The sequence below is a fragment of the Ursus maritimus genome, unplaced genomic scaffold (genome assembly GCF_017311325.1).
Source record: "Ursus maritimus isolate PB19 unplaced genomic scaffold, ASM1731132v1 scaffold_21, whole genome shotgun sequence".
Classification (NCBI taxonomy): domain Eukaryota; kingdom Metazoa; phylum Chordata; class Mammalia; order Carnivora; family Ursidae; genus Ursus; species Ursus maritimus.
The window spans coordinates 40,093,953-40,117,474 of NW_024424564.1; the positions used below are offsets into that span (position 1 = coordinate 40,093,953).

The 23,522-nt window shown below is 40.2% G+C and overlaps 1 protein-coding gene across 1 annotated transcript in view; it reads right to left on the reverse strand.

Moving 5' to 3' along the window:
• ALDH1L2 (aldehyde dehydrogenase 1 family member L2) overlaps window positions 1–23,522 on the reverse strand; it is a 55,472-nt gene that overhangs the window by 9,706 nt on the left and 22,244 nt on the right. Inside the window, exons 10-19 of the mRNA XM_040637409.1 lie at window positions 22,873–23,020; window positions 17,041–17,160; window positions 16,317–16,444; window positions 14,515–14,665; window positions 11,997–12,067; window positions 11,806–11,911; window positions 4,384–4,471; window positions 3,806–3,899; window positions 2,168–2,267; window positions 1,272–1,370 (exon numbers count right to left, since the gene is read on the reverse strand). Coding sequence (XP_040493343.1) covers window positions 1,272–1,370; window positions 2,168–2,267; window positions 3,806–3,899; window positions 4,384–4,471; window positions 11,806–11,911; window positions 11,997–12,067; window positions 14,515–14,665; window positions 16,317–16,444; window positions 17,041–17,160; window positions 22,873–23,020 — 1,105 coding nt within the window. The remainder of the gene's footprint in view (window positions 1–1,271; window positions 1,371–2,167; window positions 2,268–3,805; window positions 3,900–4,383; window positions 4,472–11,805; window positions 11,912–11,996; window positions 12,068–14,514; window positions 14,666–16,316; window positions 16,445–17,040; window positions 17,161–22,872; window positions 23,021–23,522) is intronic.

A 23,522-nucleotide genomic window follows, 5' to 3' on the forward strand; every position in this document is an offset into this window, starting at 1 on the left:
TGGGGGAATGGGATAGGCTGGTGATGGGTAGTAAGGAGGGCACGTATTGCACGGTGCACTGGGTGTTATACGCAACTAACGAATTATGGAACACTGCATCAAAAACTGGGGATGTACTGTATGGTCACTAATATAACAAAATAAAAATTATTTTAAAAAATAAATTAAAAAATAAATAAAATAAAAAAAAAGAATTAGCTGCTGAATGAGTAAATGAATACCAGCTGCATGTGTGCAAAACCCGTTTACTGATGGACTGATAAGGTTGACTCTTGGCATTTCTGGTCTCAGCATTTGAAGTGTCCACACATTGAAGCTGTGAAAGCCCTGTAACTTGTATTTTACTGAAGCACAAAACTGAATTAGAGGGATGTTCAGGAGGTGGCCACCGCCCACCACCTGCCCCGCCATATGTCTTCCGTGTTTTCCATTCTCACGAAGAAAGAATGCCTTTGCTTCTTGGGAATGGGGAGGGGGGACTGACTCGGAAAAAAAGAAGCTGGGTGCTGGTTTTCCAAATATAAACAAATTCATGATTACTATTACCATAATAATGGCATAGTTTATTATAGTTTATTTTAGCCACAGAATTCATCTTAATAGTTCTATAAGTGGCTTTTGGTCTCATGTTTATAGAATCACGACCAATCTATAGGGGGTAGGTACGTATGTGTGTGTATGCGTATCTATCTATCTATCTAGCCAATGTTAGTGGAGGAAATGATATTCTGTCCCAGTAACGTTGTACTGAGGATATGCAAGGATCTAGTGATATCTCTCTCACAGTCAATTCAGGAATTTACAGAAAACTAGGAGTATATCTCCCGTAAGTGTCAAAGATATAATTTACTATAAATGCAGAGCAAGGTATAGGTAATATAAGCTCTTAAGGTTTCTTTTTATAGAGACCTATACTTTTTTACTATGGAAAAATTGTAAATACATATAAAAGTAGATGATATAATGAAACGCCATGTACTCATCACCCGGCTTCAACAATTACCACTCATGGCCAATTTATTCCCCCGTTAACTTCCTCCCCTCCAGGGTTATTTTGAAGCAAAGTCTAGACATCGTATAATTTCCTCTGTCGATATGTCAGAAAGTAGCTCTGAAAGATAAGGACTATGGTGTTTAAATATATACATATGTATATACACATATCACAGTACTAACATCATACCTCAAAATTCATCAATAATGCCAGAAGTCCTTTTCAGGTAAAAAGCAGTTTCTATACAACTCTTAGAACAAATGTGAAGATTTCTTACCACTCTTGTCACAAATTTGTCGTGGATGGATTCTTCCACAAACAACCGTCCAGCTGCAATGCAATTCTCTCCTTTGTTGAAAAACACTGCCCCCATGCCCTTCAGCAGCAGAAGAGAAAATATTAACAGTACTTTGGATTATCGTAACATCGCATGCGCCAAGAATTAGGTATTATCGGAAGATAGTAGACAAACAGAAATCATAGAAAAACGCAATGTCTTGGCCTACAGCTAGTGAGGAGAATTGCTTAGAGATACTTAGAGCTTTGATCTAGTGTGTTTGTAGGGGTTTTGTTTCTCCTTTACCCTTTCTGTCCAGGAGCACTTAAAAAAAAGTGTGGGTAGCCATAAGGACACACCACTGAGGACAAATTTTAGGTTGTAAGAAAATCTGCATTGTTGTATACATTTCAATGTAATACTTGTACACCAGATTTTGCTTTTAAAATCTTGACATCAGGGGCGCCTGGGTGGCACAGCAGTTAAGCCTCTGCCTTCGGCTCAGGGCGTGATCCCGGCGTTACGGGATCAAGCCCCACATCAGGCTCCTCCGCTAGGAGCCTGCTTCTTCCTCTCCCACTCCCCCTGCTTGTGTTCCCTCTCTCGCTGGCTGTCTCTATCTCTGTCGAATAAATAAATAAAATCTTTAAAAAAAAAAAATCTTGACATCAGTTTGTATAAATCATGAATGTTTAGAAAGATTCTCCTGTCCCGCAAGTTTTAAAAACACCTTAATGATACGAACTATGAAGATACCATTTTTAAAATTAAGTGCTTTGCGCAGTCCCCAATCTAAGCATTGAGAGAACGGTTTCTGTTTAGATTTCTGGTAAAAAGGGAGATGAGACACGTTTTAGAAGTAGGCACCTATTTGGTGGGATTCGACCCACTCTTACCATTCGCACGGCCTTGTCAAGTTCACAGTCATTGAATATTATAAGTGGGGATTTGCCACCAAGTTCAAGGGAAACTTTCTTCAAGTTGCTCACAGCACAGCTAGAGGAAAATAAATAGGAAATGAACATCCTCTGTCTCACCTTTTTAGCTATAAATTACCACTTAGCATGGAAAACATAGTTGAACCTCAGAAATATTAAGAAACGTATTCAAAGACAAAATAGGGGGGTGCCTGGGTGGCACAGCGGTTGAGCGTCTGCCTTCGGCTCAGGGCGTGATCCCGGCATTACGGGATCGAGCCCCACATCAGGCTCTTCCGCTATGAGCCTGCTTCTTCCTCTCCCACTCCCCCTGCTTGTGTTCCCTCTCTCGCTGGCTGTCTTTCTCTGTCGAATAAATAAAATCTTTAAAAAAAAAAAAAAACAAAGACAAAATAGGAGTGATAGAATGGTGGTAGCTGTTGAAGCCTGGTGATGGGCACATGGGAGTTCATGACACTATTCCGTGTGCTTTGTATGTATTAGAAATTTTCCATAATAAAAAGGTTTTTCTTAATTCTGTGATCAAATAATTAGACATCCTCATGGGTAAATTCGGATTCTTTAGGTATAAGAATTTTGGTTACATAAAGGCCTGGCAGGGAATCTAACCTCTAACCAGATTCCTGGAGCATTAGGGAAACAAGATATCGATTTTTAGAAGCATATTATTTATTTTCCCCTACTCGCAAAAGTATTGATACTGAAAACATTAAAAAATACCCCCAAAAATTCAGAAAGAAGAAAAAAAAAATCACAAAATTCTATTCCATGTCTCAATGCCCATTGTTTTTACCATTTTGACATGCTTATTTCTGGTCCATGTCCAACCATGGCCTTTGCCTTATTTACCATGGTTGGGATCAACCAATTTTTCTCTCAATTTACCTTTTAACAACATTTTTCAGTGTTACTAAAAATGCTCCTTGAACGTGATTACACAGCACTCCACCGGCATACTTCAACCACTGCCTTATTTTGGATATTTAGATTGTCAGCAATTTAAAAAAAAAAAAAAATCAATGTTCCTGCTTTTTAGGAATTGATTTTATAAATAATTCATATTTGTCATTTATGTCTTGGTTTCTTACTTATGCTCCAAAACCAATCTGGGCCACAGCTTTAGTACAGAAAAATTTTTCGTGCTGGATTGTCATAGCTACCAGTGGGGCAGAATTCCAATATGACTCCGGTTTTTACTGATTATGGGCTTCGTGCTTTGGAAATTTTTTATTATATGAAAATAGTTCAATACCCTGCAGTGATAAGTAGATTTCTCTTTTAAATTGGGTGTGGGTTTTCTCCCTCCAAACACACTCTGCATAAGAAAGCAAAAAGCAGGGGCGCCTGGGTGGCGCAGTCATTAAGCGTCTGCCTTCGGCTCAGGGCGTGATCCCGGCGTTCTGGGATCAAGCCCCACATCAGGCTCCTCTGCTATGAGCCTGCTTCTTCCTCTCCCACTCCCCCTGCTTGTGTTCCCTCTCTCGCTGGCTGTCACTGTCAAATAAATAAAATAAAATCTTTAAAAAGAAAGCAAAAAGCAAGACGAAAACCTGGTTTGCTAGGGTCTGCAGCAAACGAGCACACTAAAACCAATACCTCTTCATGATCTGTTTGCCAATAGCAGTGGACCCAGTGAAACCAAGTTTGCGGATATCAGGATGTTCAGAAAGGCGTTGCCCTGCTATGCCACCTGCAGAATTAGGGAATAAAACATGAATTAAAACATGACTCAAGCCCTTATGGTGCGAGTGGTTTTGAATTCATTGAAGTGGATTTCGAAACTCTCTTAGTTTTGCATTTTCTGTATCAATTACAAACTGACAAAAGTCTAGATAATGTCCTTCGTGCAATTATCAGCCCCCCAAAAGATGGGTAAGCCTTGGTTTTTCATCTTCCAAAGCAATTTTAAAAAGTTGAAACATGCTATCTTATGATAGTTTTACAATGTACAATTTCTGCTCCTCTCACCCTACTCATCCACCATTATATTTCTACTTTAAGATTTTTAGCACATGGCAAATATATTTATTCTTAAGTTAACTGTTCAGTGAACTGTATTTAGCTTTAATATACTGTAGTTGTAGGTCAGGGCAAGATTCCAGCGGGAAAATAGCCACTCAGCTACTCCTGAACCATTCATTAGTTACAGTCAAGTGGGTCCTTTGATGGCTTACCTGAGCCTGGAATGATGTTGATTACCCCCTTTGGGAAGCCCGCTTTCACAGAGAGCTCAGCAAACTTCAAAGCAGTCAAGGGTGTGACCTGAGCAGAAGCAGACCACAATTACCTTCTTCAGACCCTGTCTTGTCTTCTCGATCAGTACCCTGCTTTTCCTTTCTGGTCATACTACAGTTCATTTTAATTTTTCTTTTATTTGGACATAATGTCAGACTTACAGCAAAGGTGCAAAAATAGTACAAAATTTCTTATCTATCCATCACCCAGATTTCTCAAATGTTAACATTTTACTACATTGGCTTTACCCTCTTTGTCTCTTTATTTTTCTCTGAACTGTAAGAGTAAGATATAGACATGCCCCTTTACCTGTAAATAAGTTTGGGTGCATTTCGTAAAAACAAAGAATTCTTGTACATAACCACATACAATGATCAAAATCAGGAAATTAACAACACATTAGAAAACCTAATTTACAGACCTTATTCAGTTTTCACCAATTGTCTCAATAATATGCATTATAGAAAAAGGAAATCCAAAATCATACATTGCATTGCAATGTCTGCAGTCTCCTTCAATCTGGGAGAGTTGCTGAGTTTTATTTTATGTTTCATATATTACACTGACATTTTTGATAAGTGCAGGCCAGTGATTTTGGACAACATTCCTTCATCTGGATTTGTCTGCTTGCTCTTCATGATTGAATTCAGGTCGTACACTGTTCACGTGCAAGCACTTTGGCAAGAACACCGCAGGAGCGTCGCAGAGTCCTCAGGGCTCCCTCTCAGAAGACACGTGCTCTCAAATAGCCCCAATATTGGAAATACTAACTTTGATCATTCGGTAAAGGGGGGCTGCCAGGTTTCACCACTGTGAGTTACTCTTTTATACTTTGTTATTAATAAATACTTTGTAGGAAGATACTTCAAGACTATTTAAATACCCCATTAGTCCTCCAACTTCCACCCACTAGTTTTAGAATACATTGATGATTCTTCCTGAATCAATTATTTTGAGGAAGGCTGCCAGACGGTGATTTTCTATCATTCCTTCAATATGCATTAGTTGGCTTTCCACTCTAAGAGCTTTCCTTTCTCTTCAGTTAATTAATTAATTAATTAATCCATGTGAACTCGTGGATTCTTACTTTATTCAATGGGTTATGTTTTACTATTGTTATCTCTTTTGATGTTCCAATTGTTCCAGATTTGGCTGATGGAAGCCCCTTTAGAATGGCTGTTGTGTTTCTAACATGGCCCTATCATTCTTTGAGCATTTACATGCGTTTTGGCTCAATAAGATGTTCCAGGAACACCTTGTATTTTTCCTGTTCCAGCCCTTTCTTCAAGGAACCTAGATTTTTTCAGTGAAGAATGATATTTAAAAATTATGATATAATGGGAAATATTTATTTGGTCTTTGTCGCTGGTTCCTAGCACATGGTTTCTAAAACGCTTGGAATCCCTCATGTGAAAAGTGTCTTTTGTATACTTATGATGTGACTGGTAGTTGGGGGCTCCGACGTAGTTTCAGGATGGAGTCTGGTCACCAGAAAGACCAAGCCATGATGTGAGGGTTGGAACTTTCAGCCCAACCCTAGGGAGTTGGGAGAGGCTAGAGGTTGAGTTCAATCACCAAGAGCAATGATTTAATCAATTTTGCCTGTGTAATTAAAATTCCTTAAGTACGCCTAGACCGTGGGGTTCAGAGAGCTTCTGGGTTGCCTAATGCATCCATGTGATGGGAGGGTGGCGCACCTGAACTCCACAGTGACCGGGCTCCTGAGATCCTTCCAGACCTCGTCCTATGTAACTTTTCATCTGACTGTTGATTTATATCCTTTATAATAGCCTTTATAATAGAGTCATAATAAATAAAGTACTTTCCTGAGTTCTGTGAGCCACACTAGCAAATCCCACCTGAAGAGGGGGGTCAGAGAAACCTCTGATTTACAGCCATTTGGTCAGAAGTACAGGAGGCCCGGGGCTCACAACTGGCATCTGATATGGAGGCAATCTTGTGAGACTGACTAAGCCCTTCACCTGCAGGGTCTGTACTCAAGCTCCTGCTACTTAGTGTCACAATTGACTTGGATTGTAGGACACCTCGTGGGTGTCCAGAGAGATAGAGAATAGGTTGGTATGTGGTGGGGAGAACCCCACACATTTGTTGTCAAAAGGGCTGTGAGTAAAAAAAAAATCAGAATTTTAGAAACTAAGATCTGGGCACTATTGAAATGTTGCTTCTCCTCTCAGGAGACAGGGCTGGGGGATAGTTGTATGTATACTCATACACACATACATCTGTCTGTCTGTCTATCTTCCTACTTATCACCTATTCCCACATATACCTATATCCATTTCTTTAACCAGCTATCTAAATATATGAAAACCCATGAGTTTCCAAATACCTCCATCCAATATCTCAGAGTTCATTCAATAATCTTTTCCCCTTTTCACGTTTGTAACTCTCTTCTCCAACAGTGAGAAACATGGCTTCCAATAGCCACAGAACATTGACTGAGTTGCTCAATTCGAAAATGTATAGAAAACAATTTAAGAATTATTAAGCCATGTCCTTATGAAGAGGAAGCCTACTAATTAGAGTCTAATACCTCCTTGCAGCACTTTTGCCTTTAGCCTGAGAGCATATAGTCCAAATGTCTGTCAAAAGTTACTTGGATTCATGTTTCCCTACTTCTTTCAATGGGATCATGTTATTCATTTGAAATACGGCTTAATTTGTTTTTATTTGTATTAAGTTTTAGGGTTTTTGCCCCATCTGGGTTGATTATATTTGTTTGTTTGTTGTCATCATTGAGTATGGGAAACATGCTTCCAAGCGTGAGGAATATACAAAGGGTACATTCAGAGAAGTGTTGTTCTCTGCCCTCTTTCCCTCTATCCCTTCCACCCCATCTCCCCATGGCCTATAGATAATCAGCCTCATTAGTCTACCGTGCATCTTTGCTCTGTTTCTTTTGCTCAGATAAACAGATATATACCTTCTTATTTTCCCTCCCTTCTTACACAAAGATGGCATAACACGATCTCATTTTTAACATCTGTTACAGCAATGATAACTCAGAAGCAAAATGAAAGTCTTATTTTCACACTGTTAAAAACCAGTGCTGATTACGTCTTAAATTAGCACTATTTTTAGTGTGGTCTCAATAAATGGAATGTGTAAGAAGCTCCCTGGAGGTGTGACAAGAGAACAGTAGAACTCCCACGCACACATGTTAATGACAAAGGTATGCAATAAGCCGAACATGACATTTATTATGTGGCAGGCTAACGATGCTCTCACTCTGGGTGAAGGAAGGGCAGACGGTCATGGGTCATAAAGGGCTGTCCTAGGAAAGAACAAGAGCTTACAAGGCCAAGAGAATGACAGTGGGTCCTTCACTTGCTCATCTGCTTTCAGAATATTGCCACGTGTTGGTTTATAGGCCTGGTTACATGGACTCGCAGACTATATTGTTACTTTAACTAACCCAGCCTTCATAAAATGGACAAGTGACTGAAAAAGAATCTCTATAGAAACTGCATAATAAATACTACTACCCAGGCAACAAGCAGACCACAAGCAAACGACAAGAAAAAGGCAGGGCTAACACTTTCCCACCTTCTAGTAACAGGTCCACTGCAGTAACATTGTGAGGTTTACAAACAGGAGTCTCGTTAGACTTGATGAGAAACTGGCCTCAAACCCTTGAAATTATCAAGGAGATACCTGACCCTGTAGATTTACATCAACAATTGTTAAAGATGATCCTAGCGCAAAGTGTGCATTACGATGCCTGGGTATGAAATCATGATTAGAAAAACATTGGGGCGCCTGGGTGACACAGCAGTTAAGCGTCTGCCTTTGGCTCAGGGCGTGATCCCGGCGTTCTGGGATCGAGCCCCACATCAGGCTCCTCCGCTGGGAGCCTGCTTCTTCCTCTCCCACTCCCCCTGCTTGTGTTCCCTCTCTCGCTGGCTGTCTCTCTGTCGAATAAGTAAATAAAATCTTTTAAAAAAAAAAGAAAAGAAAAACATTTAAAAACTAACTACCCTGAATTAATGATAGTTCTTTTCAAGTAAGAAAAAGATTTGTTATATCATTAATAAATACAATGAAACAAATTGTTTCATCTTTATCTCATTCTTTTTCATTTCGATTGGTTTTCTTCCATTTGGCTACTTAGTTCTCCCAGCAGGACTATGGGTCTAAACGATATTTGGAAAAGCACCTAACAGTGTTCTGGGCAAGGGAAGGTCATTGTTACTGTTCTTATTAGGTTCGATGAAGTGCTCAGAACCTGTCAGACCTGGACCAGTCTAGGCCATGGGAAAGAGCCACCTGATTCAGACCTCCTGACGTTCGCACGGGGCCTCCATACTGGAAATGGTTGCATACCGCCATCATGTCACAGTATGCAATAAAATAAAAAGATATCTACAACAGAACAATAACAACTTTGGGTCTTTCGTTTTTAGGATTAAAAGTATCATCAATCATTAAGCCATCAGTTTTATTTTTTATTTATTTTTAAATATTTTATTTATTTATTTGACAGAGAGTGAGCAAGGGGGAGAGAGAGAGAGAAAGAGAAAGAGAGAGCTAGTATGAGCAGATAGGAGGGGCAGAGGCAGAGGGAGAAGCAGATGCAGGATGTAATCCCAGGACCCTGGGATCATGACCTGAGCTGAAGGCCGACGCTTAACGACTGAGCCACCGAGGTGCCCTAAACTGTTTGTTTTAAATTGCAGATGGGGACAGAAACTGTGTGTGTCTTTGTCACTGATAGATGCCTGGCAACTAGTATGCCCTCAATAAGTATTCCTAATTTTTGAACATTATATAAAATTATTGGAGTTCTTCAATGTTTAGCACTCTCGTTGGATACCATTTAGTGACTCTCAACCCTGGCTGTATCTTAGAAACAAAGGTGAAGCTTTCAAGCAACACCAATGCCTGGGCTCCCACTTAGACCAATCACAACAGCATCTTTGCCAAGAGATACCAGTGTTTTTGAATGAGAACTCCAGGTGATTCTAACGTGCAGCTGGGACTGAGCACCCCGGGCTACGTTATCTGCCTCTTCTCTTTACTCTACGGGCTTCCTGCTGCTTCCCAGAGAATAACATTCCTAAAGAATGCTGGTGAATTGGAGCCATTTCCATGGAAGGATTTGTCAATATCTATCACACAAATACATGTATCTTTTTTCCTTATTAATTAATTAATTAATATATTTATCTTTTAAAGACTTATTTATTTATTTGAAAGAAAGAGAGTGCACATGCGTGGGGGGTGGGGAGGGAGAGGGACAAGCAGACTCATGCAGAATGCAGAGCCCAACTTGGGGCTCGATCTCAGGACCCTAAGATCATGACCTAAGCTGAAATCAAGAGTCGATGCCCAACTGACTGTGTCACCAAGGAGCACTCCCCCCTTTTCTTTCCTTTTAGAGAAAGAGAGAGAGAGAGCGAGCGTGTGAGTGGGGGAGGAGGGGGAGAGGGAGAGAGAATCTTAAGCAGGCTGCAGGGTGGGGCTAAATCTCACGACCCTGAGATCATGAGCTGAGCTGAAATCAAGAGTCAGACTCCAACGGACTGAGCCACCCAGGTGCCCCACAGATACGTGTATCTTTTAACTAAATGATTCTGCTATTAGAAACACTTCCTTTAAATATACTTGCACATGCGCATGACGCCATGTTTACAAGGGTAGTAACTGTAGCATTGTTTATAATAACAAGAGGGCAGAAAAATCCAAATATCCATTAATTAGGGATTGGTTAAATAAAATATGATTTAGCTATACAGCAATATTATACAATGGAAATTGTTTAATAAAAAAGATTTTTTTCTTTTGCTCAGTATGTATAGAATGCTACCACTGTACTGTATTGTGGTAAGAACACTTACCACGAGATTTGCCCTCTTAACAAATTTTAAATGTATGATATACTATTGTTAACTGTAGGCAAAATGATACGCAGCAGATCTCTAGAACTCATTCACCTCGCATGATTAAAACTTTACACCTGTTGATTTGCAATTTCCCATATCCCCTTGTCCCCTCTTTGTGATTGTTTAATGGGTTAAAAAATTTATATATATACATATATATATACATATATATATAAATAAAATTATTGCATATTGTATTTTTATTGTATATTATATATATAAATTTTTTGCATATACATATATTTGCATATGCAGACAGTATCTCTGGAATACCAAAGAAACTAATAAATAATAATTAATAATGTCAGTTGCTCCTGGGTAGGGGCATTAATTGGCTGGCTGGGGGATTAAGAATGGGAGGGAGGGGCGCCTGAGTGGCTCAGTCCTTAAGCATCTGCCTTCGGCTCAGGGCGTGATCCTGGAGTTCTGGGATCGAGCCCCGCATCAGGCTCCCTGCTCTGCTGGGAGCTTGCTTCTTCCTCTCCCACTCCCCCTGCTTGTGTGCCTGCTCTCGCTGGCTGTCTCTCTCTCTCTGTCAAATAAGTAAGTAAATAAATAAATAAAATCTTTAAAAAAAAAAAGAATAGGAGGGAGATTTTTCACCATCTACCTCCTGTACATTTTTATTTAGAAATTTTTTAACGTATAACTATTTTTTTAAATGAAAGTGTTTCTAACAAGTAAAACAAGATGCCTGTGGTCGGTATAACTACGTGGCAATAACCAATGAAACTGTAATTTAAGTTCTAAAAGAAGAAATAAAGGAGCGGTGACAAGTAATGTAAACTCTTCTAGAATAGAGACCAAGTTTTCTCTGTGACGTGTGCACCTCAGAATGTCTACTACTGTTTACTGTGCACAGTCAATGCTCGGCCAAGTATTACAGTGGCCACAATAAGCTTTTTCCTGAGAAACTACTGTAGCATTAAAAGATTTTTTTGAGAACTCAATCATTTGAATTATTATTTTTTATCAATTATTTCCTTGTTATCCACGGGTACATATTCTTACACAGTTGCCACAAATATGTACATTCTTTTGCATCCTTTCCCCTCATTTTCCCTATCTTTACAATACTTTTAATAATTAAAATTTGAGTGTCTCTATAATACGTTTCCTTTTGATGTCTCATCGTTACTCGAAATAATTCCCCAATTATCGGGCATTTGGCATTTTGCAAGAAATGAATTGGCTTGTAGAAATTCAGTGGATTTCACCAGAGTATCCTGTGCTTGCTTCCCTTGTCATGGAAATTTTAAATTGTGGGACATCTGTGGGGTGCATTGGGCAGCTATTAAAAATGAAGATTTAATATGAAAAGACGCCTGTGATATCTTTCAAGATGTCATAATATACAAGCCTGTTTGTGCTTAAAGACATCATGGTTATAAATGTGTGTCTCTGTTTTCAAGTGAATAGGAGAGAAGGAGATCGTGCCCCTGGCCCCTTGCATCTCACCTGTGCTGGCTTGAGCACTAAGGTATTGCCTGCGGCCAAACATGCAGCGCTCTTCCACGCCAGCATCATCAGCGGGTAATTCCAGGGGATGATAATGGCGCAGACGCTGCAGGGGTAGAAAGACGACATCCTTAGTTGTCTCCAACCAACACAACTCACACGAGTCACCCAAGGTGCTCTCCTTGTCTTACCCAAGTGGCTCCTTCTTGGTGAAGGTCAGATTGTGATTTGGACGGGCCTGGTTGATTGGAATGGTAGAACCCTAAAAAGTAGAAAAAGGTTGATTCTTATTTTACTAATTCAAATGAGTAAATCTAATCTCAAGGAATCCATTTTCTGTTCACCTGTCCTAATTTTTCTTAGCTGGTATGAAAAGGCAGTGTTCAATTTATAAGAAATATATCCACACCAAGAAACGGAAATGCTATTTCTTTCTGGAGGGAAGTAAGACACAGGAGATTAAACATAATCATATCTATCTATCTATGTATCTCTAAACTAAACATAGTTCTTTTTTTTTTTTAAAGATTTTATTTGTTTGAGAGAGACGGAGAGCATGAGGTGGGGGGGGAAGGGGCAGAGGTAGAGAGAGAAGCAGACTCCCTGCTGAGCAGGAATCCTGCCATGGGACTTGATCCCAGGACCCTGAGATCATGACCTGAGCCAAAGGCAGATGCCCCACTGACTAAGCCACCCAGTCACCCCTATACACTAAACATAACTCTAATTTGGTTACCTCCATTCCCAATTTCTTGACATGGCAGAGAATGTTAACTGCCTGCCCAGTGTCCATTCTTCTCTCTAACCTTAGTAACAGAAACCCTACATTAATAATGATAACAGCCATGTACCCAGATAAAATCCTGTTTTCCAGTTTCCAGGGCAGACAGGGATGGCCAATGGAAGACACAAGCACATGGCATTGGAAGGGGGACACTCTTTACAACAGGCTGACTCAGCCCTGACACATGCTCTTTTACCATAAACCCGCACCCACTCTTCTGCCTTCTTCCTGCTCAGAATGTCCCTGAAATGGCTGATAAGTACAGTGGTTATCATGAGACCATGACACAGCCTTGAGGGCAGAGGTCCGACTGGAACCAAGGATGGTCTGGTAGGGAGAGAGGAAAACTACGTGTCATATACTAGCCCTGACTACTTGCCTTGTGCTCCTTGAAAATGAGGTAAAAACAAAGTTCCTACTTGGATTTCTGTTCCAAGCAGCCAAACTGAATCCCAACTAATTCACAACCGTAGTCTTTAACTGAAGCTATTCATTTTGGCCACATAGAAGAGTGTTGCTGGTACTAATTACAAGTATCTGTCTCTTACCTGAAACCCTTGGGGCCAAGTGTGTTTTGGGATTCAGAATGATTTGGACTATAGAAGCATAATGTAACACATATACCTTTTGTTATATTATCTATGACTCTCAGTAGGGTCTGCAGCAGCCCCTCATAACCAAACATATGATAATTAGAATATATTTATTTAGTGAAACATATGAATATTCCCTCTAAGTGACAGAAATACAAATTATAAATAGATTCATGTTGGTTCAGGTCAGCTTTTGGCCACAAATGAGTTTGAACCACTCAAACCAATTAATTCTCAGGTTTTGCAGCTCTTTGGAGTTCATAATTGAGGATAAAGGATGGACCCGAACCACCACTACTAAATACGTATGTAGGTACGACTTTGTGACTCAAGAATCATGAAACCTACGTTCAAGTGCAAGCCCTCGTCTGTTGCAAACTCGTTGCTAAGTCTCACTGCATAACTTGCAGGGTTTGTATTATTGTGACCATATTATGGACAAGGAAAGGAAGGTTGAGAGAGAGAAAATAACTTTAACAACATTAGCTGGTAAGTGGCAAAGCTGCCACTTAGACCCAGGTCTCTCTGACTCCATATTAATAGTGATGACAGCAACTCGCCCAAGTAAAATATTGTTTCCCAGTCTTCCTAGCAGACAGAGAAGGCCGATGGGAGATAAAAGCACAAGGGAGGGTGGGATTGCCTTTTAAAGCTCTTTTGTCTTTCTCTCCCTGCCCCACTTCCTCCTTCTTGCTGCTGGGAGGGTGGCTGTGATGGCTGGTACTGCTGTGGCTACCGTGAGTCTATGAGCAGCACGCACGCTTCTCTGTGTTTTGAACCTTACCTTTACCTTTTATATCCCCAGTTCTGAGGTCAAGTGTAGTTGCCACTTCTCATCACACATGTACTATTTACTTGCTTTTAGTTAAAAGGGAAATGAAATATTTATTGTACCCATGTCTTAGAAAATTACTTTTCTTATACCAGCTGATTTAGACCATGTATGTTAGCTCTGGCTTCTGTAGGCGTTTGAGTTTTCAATCTCTCCACGACACCCTCTATGTCTAGAAGACTATGAGATGGCTTTAGAGATATAAAAGTATAAAAAACATCATTAGATATTAGTGCAGAAAATCTTGAGTTCAAATCCTAGGCTCTATGGTTTGCTTACTAACGACGTGACCATATACAAATCATTCACTGTTCTCAAGCCTCTGTTTGCTTACCTGCAATCAGAGACGACCACTATCTACGTACCGCAGATGCTCGTTGTAAGGATGAGATGAGAAAACTAACGGGTGGCTCTGAAACAGTGCCTTTGCAAACCACGAAACAGTCGGCCCTTTTCCTTTTGGAATGATCTCCACGGCGACAAATAACATTTGTGCTTACCTGGATTTTGTCACACCAGCCAGCAAAGTATCTGAATGTTTGTACAGACATTCCGATGTGAGTCTTCAGAGCCAGGGTGTAGACAGCGCCCGAGTCAAGGGCTTCAATGGTTGCCAACTCTTCTTGGTTCTCTTCCAGGAGGTCTGCAAGTCTGTATGGTCAATGAAAGAAATTCATTCAACAAATATTGATTGAGCTCCTATTATGTATAGGGCACCATCCTAAGGGCTGAGAATTCAGAGGTGAACACACATGGATGAGGTCTCTGTCTTCATGGAGAATATGGTCCAGCACGGAAGACATTTTTTTTTAAAGATTTTATTTATTTATTTATTTGACAGAGATAGAGACAGGCAGCGAAAGAGGGAACACAAGCAGGGGGAGTGGGAGAGGAAGAAGCAGGCTCATAGCGGAGGAGCCTGATGTGGGGCTCGATCCCAGAACGCTAGGATCACGCCTTGAGCCGAAGGCAGACGCTTAACCGCTGTACCACCCAGGCGCCCCCAGCACGTAAGACATTAAACAAATCATTTCATAAATAATTTGATTCAAGAGTTATAAAAAAAAAGCGTGGGAAGCCCGTACCATTTGCCTCATATATGTATAAGAAGAAGCACAGTGACTGAGCCACAGAAATCTGAGGAGATGGATGACAGAAAACAGTGGGAATGTGGCCAGTTCATGAATATACAGGGAGATGTTAGAGAGGGCAACCCATGAGAATCCATGAGCACGAGGATTTCTGGGGGGTACAGGAATGGTTCTAGCACTAACTGATGAGGACAAGATAGAAATACATGGGGTGACTTACAGACACCACCCCAGATTTCTGTTAGGTATCTAGATTCTACGGCAAGATAAGTCAAGGATTGTCCAATGGCTCTAAATTCTAAAATACTCAAAATTCATCCTTTGTGTTTCCCTCAACCATGGGTTTTCTTTCCATCCTTTAGTGGTTCTCTGAGTTGTTCCTTTTGGACCATTCTAAAGTTGGGCTCGAAAGCCCCTTCCCTTCTTCCAGATCCTACCAAGGTCAGCTATTTGGCTCTGGGTAAGTAGAAAAGTGAATTTATGCTTGAATCTAATTAGTCTTGGTATACTCAGTTACTGATTTATAATACCCTTCCCAGGCCTTAGTATTTTTCCTCCTCACTCCTTGTCCCTACAGGTCAGGTGGATTTAAAATTCGTCTTTGAAAACAACAAAGTGCTACATAGTCCCCATTTGCTGTTCGATATCCCCCTTCCACACTGTTCTATCACTGGGGAGAATGACCTCTATAGACTCCATCACCTGGCTCCCGTGCCCTGTGACTGGGCTTGACTCATGAGAAGCCAATGGGCATCACCCCTGGGAGAGACAGTGATCGTGGATTCCACTCCCCCGCTCCCTCACAGATGGGCTGTGGTTCAGCGGCTGCTGTGTCCCTCCACCCAGAACTACTGGAGCGTGGTTTTCTATAGCTACAGATCTTGCCAGATTCCAGCAATAGCCCCTTCCTCTGTCCCAGACCTTGGAGTAGTAACAGCTTCTCCCTGTTGCTGCCCCTACATGGCACTTCATTATCCCTCGACCTTGCCCACATCTTTGTAAGTGGTTCTTTATGGAACTTTGTTGCCTACGGGAACCCTGACTGTTACAAACAATACAAAACTCAGGAACTCACACATATGGAACTTTATCTGACGTAAATAACAGAAGGCATACAGTAGGTGCATACTAGATTTGGGGGCAATTTTTAAAATCTTGGCAATGTTAGCCAATATCCCAAGAGAGGAGCTCTGTGTTTTTAAAAACCATACCTGTACATCAGTCTTCCTCTTTCTCTTGCATTCATCCTTCCCCATTCACCTTTTTCAAAGGCATCTTTCGCGGCTGCTACTGCTTTATCAACATCCGCCAAAGAAGCATAGGATACTTTGCATATGGTCTGTTTCACGATAAGCAAAAATAGGTTATAGGTCATTTATGTAGAGATATATAAATACGCTTCTTGAAATTAATGTCCTATTAATAGGAAAAATAGAGTACTACTCATAAAATCCAAAGAATTTATGATGGAAAATCAATACACTCAGTAGTATAGTAAAGAAAAATTTTAACATGGCAATCATTAGCCTGAAATTTGGGACCTCTCCTGTCACACTACACTATAGAAAGACACATTTAGGAAGAATGCATCGATTTCTTCTAGTGCTTAGAGAAGCTGAAGTTCTTGCCGCGAGCTTGCAAAGACAAAAATGTCTTTTCTGCATATGGTTTTATTGTAGGTGTGCCTCTGATGTGCATAGGTATAGTTATCTGTCTAAATTCATCATAAACATTCTTTTAATAAAATAGGTTATTACAGTTAGCAGCCAGGACTAGAATCGAATAGTTGAAAGAAATACATGGGGAGCATTTATAGTAAGTGCTCAGAGGGAAAGTGATATAGAATAAAGTACCTTAAGACTGTCAGTTCTACAACTGTGTATAAATGAGGAACTCACGACCAGTGGTCCCTGCACGCACTAAGTAACTACTCACAGATCCATCTGTTGGGTTGATAGTATCGTAGGTCTTTCCATCATCAGCATCTGTGAACTGTCCATTTATGAAACACTGATATGGCATTTTCACTGTCATTTCATTGACCTCCTTCGAAACCTAAGGTAGAGAATTATATTATTAGATTCAGTGGATTTCTCTGCTTATCTGTTTGATACCAAATAGCAAGAGAGAAGTTTACTCATTAATGCAATGGGAGAAGTTAGGCCGATTGGATTCCAGTTCCTAGTCTCCAGAAGAGACAAGCATATGTCATATTTGGGCCTCATGATGCTCAGATTGGCCACTGGGCCAGGAGGCTAGCATCTCTGACGACCCAAGTACTCTAGGTTGGGCCTTACAAATTCCTCAGATTTTCTTCCTTACACAAATGAAGGAGGACTCAGAACCTCCACATAATGGAAACAGCGCCATCTAGTGGCAACATCTATGGAGCACAGCCACTGCTTGCTTTTGAATCCTTGGAATTGCCTTTGGGGATTAGGTTTCCTGTTACATTGGTGCCATTTTAACTTTTCCTTCCTTACGTTCCTCCTCATTTTCACTTTCTCTCTCTCTTACAAATGTGCTGCCTAAATTCTATCCTCTACCGTTACCTAGCAAGTGATTTTAGGTTAGTCCATTAACTACTATGAATTTCAGTTTTTTCAACCAAAAGGGGATGGGTTCCTGGGTGGCTCAGTGGGTTAAGCGACTGACTCTTCACTTTGGCTCAGGTCATGATCTCAGGGTTGTGGGATCAGGCCCCGTGGGGCATCCCGCTCATTGGGGAGTCTGCTTGAGATTCTCTCCATCTTCCTCTGTCCCTCCCCCCACCCACGCATGCTCTCTCTCCCTGCTCTCTCTCTAAAATAAATAAATAAATAAAATCTTGAATTAAAAGGGGATAATGCTACCTGCCTCATGCAGTTACTATGAGGAATAACTGAGAAAACATGTGAAAGAACATTATTAGAATAAAATTTCATATCAATGCGAGGTATAAAAAGTAAATGTAATGATTTTAAAAGACTTTCATATACAGAAATTGATAATGCTTAAAAAAGAAACAAAAAATATCAAGAGGGTAGCTAGTCTTATCCCCCAGATAAGAAGTATTTCTATGAAATATTTCCATTGTGTTTATGTAGGATATAATGAAGGAATCTTCATCTGACTTGATATGTCTAGTCTCTGCATATAGTTCACGTCTGTAAACTCATCATTTTGGAAATATGCTAAGTGTCTTACGTGTACTATCTAATTTGATTCTCCCAACTATCCTATGAGGTAGATATTATTGTCCTATCTAACGTATGAGGAAATCAAGGCTTAGAGAAGTTAAGTAACTTGCCAGAGGCCTCACAGCTGGTAAGTAATATTACCTGGATTCAACCTTAGGTGGGTCTGACACCAAAATTCATGTTCTTAACCAGAGGATGCTAAACTGCCTTCCAAATTTACCCAAATTTTATTAAGAACACATGGATGAGAAGCATTTCTGGAATGGCAGACTAGGGACCACTAAAAATCTGCTCCTTCATAAAAGCCACAAGAACATTAGGAAATATTGTCAAAATCATTTTTCTCATGACTCTGGAAATCAACCAAAAGCTTGAAAGAACCCTTTTATTCAAGAAAAACAACTGAATCTCTGTAAGCACAGTGAGTTCTGTGGGACATTAATGGCCCTACTCTTTCCTATCTCTCTCTTGACAGCTCTGCAGTAGCTTGAAAATCAGCATCCTTACACCCATGGTGGCTGTGAAAACCAGCAGCCTGTTAGTCACCAGAGGGGGACAAATGGTCCCCAGAAGCTCCCAGAGGCCTTATCTCCACAGGGCTTCCCAATGTCAAGCTCTATACTCCATGTTTGTCTTTATTTGACCTGACTCACAAACTACCCGAGTCCTTCCGTAAAGGCTGAGAGACTTATCAGTTTAAGAACTTTAAGGAAATCCATGTCTGATCATTAGCTGATGACTAAGTTAGCCGAGTAGAGACTTCAGTGGTGGCAAACAACAAAGAATGCAGACTTTACAGGATTCGCCCAAGAAAGTCACTAAACAAAGCAAAACCAACAACAATAATCCCTGTGAGAGGAGGGATCTTATTTCTAGAGTTGCCACATTCTTTATTGAAAATGGCTGATTTTGAATAAAAGAATAAAGAGTGGCCAATACATAGGACAAACCGCAGTTAATAGGAACCATCCTGGAAAAGACCTAGACGCTGGATTTATCAGAGAAATATTTTAAATAAGCTTTTAGAATATGTTCACATAACTAAAGGAAACTACGTCTAAAAAATGAAAGGAACGTATAAGAACAATGTCTCACCAGATAGAGGATATCAATAAAGACATAAGAGTTCTAAAAAAAGAACCAAAGAGAAATTCTGGAGCTAAAAAGTCCAATAACTGAAATTTTAAAAATTCACTATAGGGGCTCAACAGTAGATTCAAGCAAGCGGAACAAAGAACTAGCAAGCTAGACAATAGGTCAATAGAGATTATCCAGTCTGAAAACAGGAAGACAATAGAAGGCCTGTGGGACACCATTGAATGTACCAACACATGCGTAATGGGAGTTCCAGTAGGAGAGGAGAAGGGGTAAGAGGCAGGAAGAATATTTGAAGAAATAATGAATGAAAATGTCGCAACGTTGGTGAAGAACATTAAACCATACATCCAAGAAGTTCGACAAACTCCAGGTAGGATAAACTCAGAGAGATCCATTTTAGCCACATCATAATGAAATGGTCAAAAGCCAAAGATAATGAGGGAATCTTGAAAGTAGCAAGAGAGAAGCAACCCACCACATAAAATGGCTCCTTAATAAAATTAACGGATGACTAATGCTCAGAAACCATGGAGGCCGGAAGGCAATACGATGACATATTCAGAGTGCTGAAAGAGAAAGACTGTCAACCAACAATTCCATATACAGCAAAAACACCCTTCAAAAACAAAGGCGAAATTAAGTCATTCCCAAATGAACAGACAGAGAATTCACTGCTAGCACATTGCCCTTCAAAAAGTACTAAAAGTTATCCTTCAGGCTGAAACGAAAGGACCCTAGACAGTACTTGAATCCACACGAAGAAATAAAGCACACTAACAAAAGTAAATATAAAAGTCAGTATACATGTGTTTTTGTTTTTCACTCTTCTATCTGATTTAAAAGACAACTGCATTGGGGCGCCTGGGTGGCACAGCGGTTAAGCGTCTGCCTTCGGCTCAGGGCGTGATCCTGGCGTTCTGGGATCGAGTCCCACATCGGGCTCCTCCGCTGGGAGCCTGCTTCTTCCTCTCCCACTTCCCCTGCTTGTGTTCCCTCTCTCACTGGCTGTCTCTATCTCTGTCAAATAAATAAATAAAAATCTTTAAAAAAAAAAAAGACAACTGCATTAAGCAATAATTATAAAACTATGTCGGTGGGCTTACGATATATAAAGATGTAATTTGTACGACAATAATATCACAAATGTGGGGATAGGGAGCAGAACTAAATCACAACAAAGCTTTTCTTTACTATTATTATTAGGTTGACCTTAATCTGAACTGGAATGTTTTAAAGAAAAATGTTCCTTGTAATCCTCAAGGCAACCACTAAGAAACTAACTAAAAATATATAGTAAAAGAAGCAATAAGGGATTAAGATGGCGTACTCGACTATATTTAATACAAACAAAATGCAGTACGGGAAAAATAGAGGAGCAAAAAGGGCAAGACGAGACATAAACAGGCATACGTCGGACACATTGCAGGCTCAGTTCCAGACTATTGCAATAAAGAGAATATTGCGATAGAGCAAGTCAAATGAATTTATTGGTTTCCCAGGGCATATAAAAGCCATGTTTACACTATATTGTAGTTTAGTAAGAACGCAATAGCATTATGTCTAAAAAATCAATGTCTATGCTTTAATTAAAAATGCTTTAGCAATAGGGGTGCCTGAGTGGCTCAGTCAGTTAAGCGTCTGCCTCTGACTCAGGTCAAGATCTCAGGGTCCTGGATCGAGCCCCACATGGGACTCCCTGTTCAGCAGGGAGCTTGCTTCTCCCTCTCCCTCTGCTGCTCCCCCTGCTTGTGCTCTCTCTCTCTCTCACTCTCTCTATCTCTCAAATAAATAATAAATAAAATGTTTAAACAAATTATCAACTATACTTCAATTAAAAAATAAATACTTTATTGCAAAAAAATGGTAACCACCATCTGAGCTTTCAGTGGGTCATAATCGCTGATCACAGATTAACACTGATCACAGACTATAACAAATATAATAGCAATGAAAAAGCCTGAAATATTGTGGGAATCACCAGAACGTGATACAGAGACATGACATGGGCAAATGCTGTTGGAAAGATGGTGCCCATAGACTTACTCAACACAGGGTTGCCACAAACATTTAATTTGTGAAAAATGTACCATTTGCGAAGCCCAGTAAAGCAAGAAAGCAAGGTATGCCTGTAAAAGCACAGTGGAAAAGAATAGGTAAGTTCAACTTAATCAGATAAAGAACTTTCGTGTATCAAAGAACACTGTCAAAAAAGTAAAAAAAATCCCACAGAATGGGAGAAAATACATACAAATCATGTATCTGGTTAAGCTCTAGTATCCGATATATACAAAAGCCCCTTACAACTCAACATTAAAAAGACACATATCCCAATTAGAAAACAAGTAAAGGATTTGGATGGACATTTTCCCAAAGAAGATATACAAATGATCAATAAGGACATGAAAACGTGCTTGTCATTAGTCATCAGGGAAATGTAAGTCAAAGCCACAATGACATACCATTTCATACCTACAGCTAAAATAGGAAAGACAGACAATAGGAAATGTTGGTGAGGACACAGAGAAACTGGAACCTTTCTACATTGCTAGTGGGATTGTGAAACGGTGTAGCCGCTTTGGCAAACAGCTTGGTAGTTCCCCAAAAAGTTAAACAGAGCTACCCTATGACTCGTCAGTTGCACTCCTAGGTATATACCCTGGAGAACGGAAAACATGTGCTCACACAAAAACTTCTACACACATTTTCATAGCAGCATTGGTTATAATAGCCAAAGGGTGAAAACAACCCAAATGTCCATTCACCGAGAGACAGATAAACAAAATGTGGTCTATCCATACCACGGAATACTATCCGGCCAGAAAAAGGAGTGAAGTGCACAAAACACATGACAACGTGAGTGAACATTGACCACATGGGGCTCAGTGAAAGAAGCCAGATACACAAGGCCACAAACTGTGTGAGCCCATGTATAGGAAATATCTATAACAGGCAAATCTGCAGAGACAAAAAGGAGATTAGTGGTTTCTGGGGGCCAGGGGTGGGGGGAAGAGAGCAGAGAATGACTGTCAGTAGATTCAGGGTTCCTTTATGGGGTGATAATCTTGTAGCAGTGATGGTTGCACAACTCTGTAAATATACTTAAAACCACAGAACTGTACATTTTAAAAGGGTGAATTTTGGGGCACCTGGGTGGCTCAGTCAGCCTACTCTTGATTTCAGTTCAGGTCATGATCTCAGGGTCCTGGGATTGAGCCGCCTGTCAGGCTCCGCACTCTGCAGGGAGTCTGCTTGTGATTCTCTCTCTCCCTCTTCCTCTGCCCCCTCCCTGTTCCCTCGCTCTTTCTCTAAAATAAATAAATATTTTTTAAAAATAAAAGGGTGAATTTTATGGTGTCTGAATTAGACCTCAATAAAATAGCTGTTTCAAGAAATGTCGAAAATCTAAAAACAAATGAACAAAAGGCACAGCATTCCCTTACAGCTTATGAGTCTTAATGATGTAGATTTCAGGCAGCATGGAGAAGCTTACATAATCCACGACCAGCTCCACTTCCTGATCTTCTCCTCTCAGTTTCCTCACAACTTTTTGGATGAAGTCTCCAAACTTGGTGGCCATGTAGACATCTTCGTTCTGTAGCTGAATCCCACCACACTTCTGTCTGATCTCTTCCACCAGCCTTAAAAGTAAGAAGCGACTCACATTACTTCCATTTTTAAAAGGGTTTAGAGGAACCATATTATTACATTTGGCAAGTCGCTTTGAGATAAGACGTGTCACGTGCGTATTTAGCCTATGAGATCTTCCACGATAATACTTGGAGAAATTGGATAAGACCAGGAGAACAAAATTAAAAAGCTGTCTTGAAAGCCAGTGGATATTCTTTTGTTGTTAACTTTGCATATGGCTAAAAATAAAAGAAACCAAGGCAGAAACACTTCACCTACTTGCAAGCAAGATAATAAGGGGCTCACAAAATCCGTTCCTTTCCTTTCAAAGGTACGCAAGGAATGAGAAATAAAGGAAAGTCCCCAGCTGTGAAGATTATGAAACAAAAGTCATATTGTATAATATGGTCTCTAGATCGTGTATAAGAATGAAACAAACAGGTGCTTGCGTTACATGGTTGCCATAGCTACTAAGTAGCATTGTGCCCTAAGTCAAGATAATTTTTGTAATCT